The 7,097-nt window shown below is 41.5% G+C and overlaps 1 protein-coding gene across 1 annotated transcript in view; it reads left to right on the forward strand.

The window, feature by feature from the left end:
- LOC119412734 (plexin-A2) overlaps positions 1–7,097 on the forward strand; it is a 316,230-nt gene that overhangs the window by 277,156 nt on the left and 31,977 nt on the right. The window contains exon 9 of the mRNA XM_037679771.1: positions 4,164–4,264. Within this exon, the coding sequence (XP_037535699.1) occupies positions 4,164–4,264 (101 nt within the window). The remainder of the gene's footprint in view (positions 1–4,163; positions 4,265–7,097) is intronic.

A 7,097-nucleotide genomic window follows, 5' to 3' on the forward strand; every position in this document is an offset into this window, starting at 1 on the left:
ATACACACACACACACACACACACACACACACACACACACACACACACACACACAGAATGACAATTTCCAGCTTCAAATGAACATCAACACAATACTGTATCGTTCTGAACACCACAGCCATGAAATATGTCTTACTAAGGTCAAAACTTGGACTTTTTAGATGCCAACATGAAGCATCCTCAACAATCACAATATCAGGTCACACAATTTATCTCTTCAGAAACCGTACGGGCCACCAATAATGTAGTGTGACAGGACAGGTTTCACTGTGGACACACTACTTAATTAATTATTCTTAAAGCTAGTTCAAGCACAAAGAATATTAATTGTTTAATTAAGAACGGATTCTTTCTTTTTCGAGTTAAATTTCTTCCATGTGACCAAGATAACTTGAGAGTGGTGTGTATAATTAGTGACATGAGAGATGTCATTTATCTTTGACCCATCAGAATAAATGCGGTCATTTATTTAACAGAATCAAAATTTAACATCAAAACATGTACAATTGATTTGCTGATCTGTTTCTGATTAATAAACTTAGCAAGTTCAAATAAGACAACAGAGGATTACTGATGGAGAATAATTAATCTCTGAAGGCACTTGGCTGATTTACTGGCGAATAGAAGTTTAAAGAGAAGGAGTACAGAAGTTTAAAGAGGAGATTTAGATGGATGAAGGAAGATGTGTTGACCAGAAATGGCACCCTTCCTCCGACCCCAGCTCAGCCCTTGGTACACTTGATTAACGTGACGACTCGTTATCCTTTGCAGAAGATAAATCAGCTCTGGTACAGAGGTCCATTTCACGCCATCTTTCAGCGTCTCCGGTCAGAGTGGCTGGTAATCGTCAGAAATCGTGACGTACTCCGTTCAACAGAATAAGCTTCCTTAGAAGTTGAGAGTGTTAAATGCTTAAATCATCCTTCTACCTTTAAGGGACTCTCATAAGAAATATTTTATACCACCAGTGTATTTGTATTTAATGTTTTTCAGTCTACACCTTAGATTTATCACTGTTTGTCTTTTAAGTTTAATACATTTGTTAAATAACTAATATATAAAGAGTGTTCTCTGTCAAGGACACTTAACTTTTATAGAAATATACCTTTATAACTGTTTATAATCTACTAATATATTTATCACAATATTCCCCAAATACTTTTACCCTGGTTGGTTCAATTTCACAGACGTGTTCGAGTTTCCTCATTTATTTAATTCACTTTAACCTGTAATACTACTAAATTTTGCTAGAAAAAAAAACAAAAAAAACCAAGGTCAGACGACACTGGTAGCCGTCTGTTTATCTTGGCTACCAGGCTCCAGTCTGTCTCTACTCTAGACACCACACGATAATCCACACATGTTACCGTAGTAAATGAAAAACATATTTGACCTGTCACATTATCTTCAGAGAGAAGGTCTTTGTGTGTTCATATACTCACATCAACTTGAGTGTGGAGATTTTCTGTTTTCTGTCTGGGCTCCCATTTTGAAATGTACCTGTTGGTCTTTAGAAGTTATTTAAAATAAAATCATGTGAATATAAAAAGGTCACTTACCAATTTTTTGCCTGATGTTTGATGATTCCCTCTACCTTATGTGTTATAAGTCTGTGTACATTTACTGTTATTTAAGTGACCTTGTACTGGGCAGCTGTGGATATTAGTTTTCACTCTTATATATCTGTAAAGTAACTTATATTAGTTCCACATTAACAAACACATACAATCATTCATACAGCAGATACTCACACTCCAACATAATTCATACAACAAATATACATGGCATTAACAATGTTATATTTCCCTATTCCTGCCTAACTAAGGTTCTTGTCTGTCCCTCAACTTATAAAAACATGTTTCCCTCACTGCCTATTCTAAAAAGCTATCTATCCCTGTTTTTAACCATAACAGCTCTGTATGGTCTTCTGCAGGTATCCTTCTTCTAGGTTCTTCCTAGGTATCCATTTCACTTTTAGGTGTACTTTTAAAGATTCTGCCGTCCCAATAGAACATCCCCGACCGAAAGTAGAAAATAATAAAAATGTGTAAAAAAATATACATTTAAAAACAGCTACGTCGCTAGGGGATGTGCTGCTGGTCAGTCTGTTTCCCTTTTTCACAGACCTAAGGATGATATCATAAACAGAACCCCGAGGCCATCACTTTCTTTCGAGGAGGTAGCAATTTCTCCCCACAGGCACCCAAAACCACGTAGGGTTTCTTCAAACTGTCACATACCACACCTCTTGACGCTGTCCAGACGTTCAAGTTTTAACGCATTTCTAATAAACAACGACGGGCAATTACACCCGGAACGTCCTTCGGACTGAGCACGCTTTCTGTAAAGATTCTACCGTCAGCAGAAATGACATCACAATTTTTACACGGGGCTCTTAAACCATCAGCCACGTCGTATCTTCTTTATATCTCTTCAATAAACAAACAACAATTTATATACGAGCATTTAAGCAACTGGACGAAGTTTAATATTAGAGCAAAATTAACGTATCACGTGTTTAAAACGCTCGTGGACCACTTCCAGTTAGCGTTATTGCTAACGCTTCCGGCCCGCTCCCCGTGCGCCCAGGCAAAAAAACGTTATGTATATAAATTGCTACGTCCGATAAATACACTCACAAAATCATGCATTAAAACTGTAACGTTCCACTGCCTTTAAGTTCACAAAAACTGCGTACACCGGACCGAAAACAGAGCGGCCTGTCAGTCCTTAAGGGACACCAGAAATTCATATAACAGGTTTCTGCTTACCTCATGTTAAAAGCCGTCTAGAAAACAGTCTGCTCCGACTTGGTCACCTGCCGCTGTGTCTCCATTAAACAATAAAAAAAAAATGAGCTGCCACTTCTACAGACGAGAGAAAAGGTTTCGGCACCAGCTGTTGCGTTTTGAGATCCGACTGCGGGTCATCAGTCACTGCAGCTAGCTACGGCTTGCTGTGGGCCTCAGGCTTCCTCTCTGACCCTGGACCCTCAGCCAGCCCCCACCACTTCCTCTGGTTCTATCTCTCTCAGAAGTGTCAACTCATACTATCAATAAATCAATGAGACGTCAATTAAGTTTTATCAATTATATTAAAAAAGGCAGGAAAGGTTACAGTTTTACAACGCTGGACTCTCCAGACTGTGACGCGTTCACAGACCCGGAAGAGCCCCGATGTCTCGTGTCATTACTCATTTATAGGGTCCTAAGGCTCCTCCTTCACAGAAGGGGAGCTCAACCTGTCATGTATGGTAAATGGTAAATGGACTGTACTTATATAGCGCCTTTCTATCTTATTTCAAGATACTCAAAGCACTTTACACTACAATCTGTGTCCTCATTTACCCATTCATACAGCACTCTACAAAGCTAATTGAACAAATCATTCTAAAGAGACTAATCGGTGCTTTAGATCACATTCATACACTGATGGGACACACATCAGAGACTATGAGGGGTTCAGTGTCTTGCCCAGGGACACTTTGACATGTGACTGCTGGTGGATTTTGAAACCCCAACTCTCGCATTGGAGGACGACTGCTCTAACCACTCAGCCACAGCCGCCCCACATGTATGAGGGGGCGTGACTAAGTGTGATCTTCAGTGGATCTTATGTTGACTGACGTGTTAGGAAAAATATGAGACGGTGCTTCAAAGCCTTTCTACGTGATGTGGCAAGCAGATCAAACTCTATTCCTTGGCTGATATTGAAATCCCAGAGAGACTCTCTTTAGAGTTTGCTGGCCCAGTTTAACCCAGTCAGAACCGGGTCATAATTTAATTATAATCCCGTCTCTGAGCAGATCAAAACCATAGGACCAGTCTAGATTAAAATATCTTAACAAAAGTCAATGGGTTGACAGGGGAGAGGGCCTCAGAAACCATCTTATCACCAGCAAACTGGTTGACCCACTATGTGGGTGTGATGCTTGTGGGACTCAGTTTGTTGTGGCTCCTTGGACTGATGAAGTCCTTTGGATGAAGAATGAAACGTCTCATCCAAAAAAGAAACCGTCCAGATGACATGACAGAACTTTGTTGGATATTTTACCTGGATTATTGAGCATGAACTTTGATAGCTTTTTTACAAACTGTTTGACTTGTTTCTAACTGTTGTGACCTCCCACATCTTAGCTCTTTGTGCTCTCCATCTGGTTTCAGGTGGTCCAGGTCCCTGTGGAGGCTTGTGAGCAGTACAGCACATGTGCAGAGTGCCTCAGCTCCAGTGATCCGCACTGTGGCTGGTGTGTCCTGTACAACATGTGAGTTTGTTCGCTTTATCTTCTCATACACACATCATAAACGGATTAAAACCACTACGTCACTGTTGACCAAAGGGTTTGCAGTAGGTTTTTAAGCCTATAGTTGTGATACATGTATGTGACTCTCTTGTGTTTATGTCTGATGTTTCTGTTATCAACATTCAGCCTGAAAATCAGAGAACCAGAAAGTAGTCCCAGGACTTTGTGTGTCATTTCTAAATAGCGCCATTTAGACAAAATAAGCTGTATAAGCATCAGATTTTATTGTCTCCTAACGAGAGGACCACTGGTGTTAATGGAAAAGGGAGGGATTAGCCTTGCAGTCACGGCAAATATTCCAGCTGCACCTCTACGTACCTGCAACATTTTGGACCTGATGGAGTAAGCGTTATCTCCTCCATCTTAATTATCTGACCCCAGGTTGGCTTGCATAACACTTGGATATGGAGCAAAGGGGATTCGGAAGATTAAATGCGCATGTTTCTGAACTATCCGCTGTGTTTGAAGCTGACCTCAGCCAGGGATTTATCCTCATCTCATCATTCCACGTCTGCAATTCAGCGAGCAATATCTTGACGATCAGCATTATTTAAATTGCAACTCTCAATTTTATCTAGTGAGGAGAAAAATAATGCTTTTTACATTCTAAGTTACCTCATTAAACAGTTTTTGAGAGCGCACTTTGTCTGAAAGTCTCATTACAGTCTTTATTTGAATTAGTGTCTTCCACTTATCAGTGAGTAGAAAGGCTGCTGTTGCCTCTAGTTACCCAAAAAGAATCATGACACCCCTCACATATCAGATAGAAGCTACTTTGTTTTTCTGTCTTATTAAATCCAGACTGGGGTCTTTTTCAGCTGTTTGGATGACTCTCAAAGTGTCACATTACTTTCAGGAGCTCACTTTCCCACCCATGGAGAACTGCACCACACTATCTAATGGCTTGTCCACACAAGAATGCTGTTTTTCCAAATGCTTATTTTTTTATTTGTTGTTCTAAAAATACCGGTATTCATGTAAACATTGCACTGTTCTCGAAAAGTTTTCATCCAGGTGGAAACACAGGAAACAGCAGAGCTTTGTAGTTTATGTGTCGTCCAGGAGAAATTTAAGATAAATTGAGGCTAAATTCAGATTAACTGCAATTGTTTTGGGCAGGACAACTCTACTGACGTCTGACTCAGTTCTGCTGGTAGACTCAGTGGCGAATCCAAACAGCCAAATCGATGGACATTCCACCGGTCTGTGCTTGTTAGCCTTCTCCTAGGTTGAATCCTTTACGCCGGCAAGTCCTAGGAGTTGCAAGTGGTCCATGATTTCAGAAATTACGTCTAGCTTACAGTTCAGCTCGCAAAGCAAATTAGTCTGACAGCTCGAAGCACAAAGTAATCCTTCATATGAGGCAGGCAGCTTTACTATTGCCAAAACTGCTGCCGATGTCTTCCTTATTAACCGATAACCCAGGTATCCGCCAATTCCTAAAAGCAGAAACCCTATTATCATAAATCCAATTATGTACGCGTCTTTTACATCCTCAATAGACAGCACAGACAGGCACATCATCTTCCAAACACCCCAGGAATCCATGACATATACAGCTGCATGTGTCCCTTCAGGGCATGAGAGCTTTCCTGGGCCCTGTCTACTGGTAGAAAAAAAATTATCAAAGGTGAATCTATACTGTAAGTTTTCAAAAGGTAGTGTTTAGGCTATTCACACAAAAAATGCAAAAGAGGCAGTTCAAGATTTTTTCACTCCAGAACCGTTTTTGGAAAAATAAAATGCCATTTCCATTTGGATGCAGGGCTAAAAAACAAAAACAACAACAACTTTTTACCTAAAATAGAAAAGTGTTCCATATGGGCAGGTCTATAATCAAACAGAGGGTGTTGTGAACATGTAAAAAACATGAAAAAAGGAAACAAAAGGTGAGATCAAACATGAAAGAGACAAAAAATAAAAAGAAAAGAAAGAGAGTGAAAGATGAAAGGTGTTTTTTTTCTTTCTTTCTCTTTGGCACTTCAGCTGATGAGTGGTCAGGAGGTGACCGTCTATAGTCCCATAGCTGAGGTCGGCCTCAAGGAGCCGAGCCAGCAACAGCTGCCACCTTCATACTGAGCTGTAATTACAGCAGAGGCCTCGGCGCTCTTTGAGTCCTCTAAGGAGCTACCAGCCCCTCCGCTGCCACTGAGCTCAGTTTAAGCACAGATCTCCTTATTGTGATCATTCCACTTTGAAAGAAAGACAGAAAATACGCCCAAAGTTTTCTATGGGGTAACTTTACTGTAGACACTCAGGGATTTTTTTTAAACAGCCTGTTCTATGTCGTATAGGCTTCGCCCTTTAAGGCTGTCGCTGATGGGTTTATCCCGTTATGCGCAAGCATCATACTGAAAAAATTAGTCCACGCCCACCTGCTGTGTGGGCCCCACCCGATCCGTATAAGTTACATTAAGAGCGGGTAATCGGCTCCCATTTTTCTTCAGCAAGCTAATAAAAAACAACTGACCTTCAACAAGATGTCCAGCTACAACACCATTCGCTTGTGTCCTTCCTGCAAGACCAGTTACTTGCTCAGCTTCGACCGGCACGACACCTGCGAGGGATGTCTGGGTCCCCGCCACGTCGCCCGCGCTTCCTCCTGCCGCCTCTGTGACGAGCTTCCACCGGAGGAAAGGCAGAGGAGAGCAGCCTTGTTTAAGGCTACCATCGAGGACTGCCTGTCCGTGGCGGGAGACTGTTCGCTGGACGACGCCATGGATTTCTTCGACGCCGGCCCTCGGAGTGAATCGGATGATTCCTCTGGGACCGGTGACGTTAGCAGCAGCCCCGA

Source organism: Nematolebias whitei, chromosome 7 (genome assembly GCF_014905685.2).
Source record: "Nematolebias whitei isolate Nwh7 chromosome 7, NemWhi1, whole genome shotgun sequence".
Lineage (NCBI taxonomy): Eukaryota > Metazoa > Chordata > Actinopteri > Cyprinodontiformes > Rivulidae > Nematolebias > Nematolebias whitei.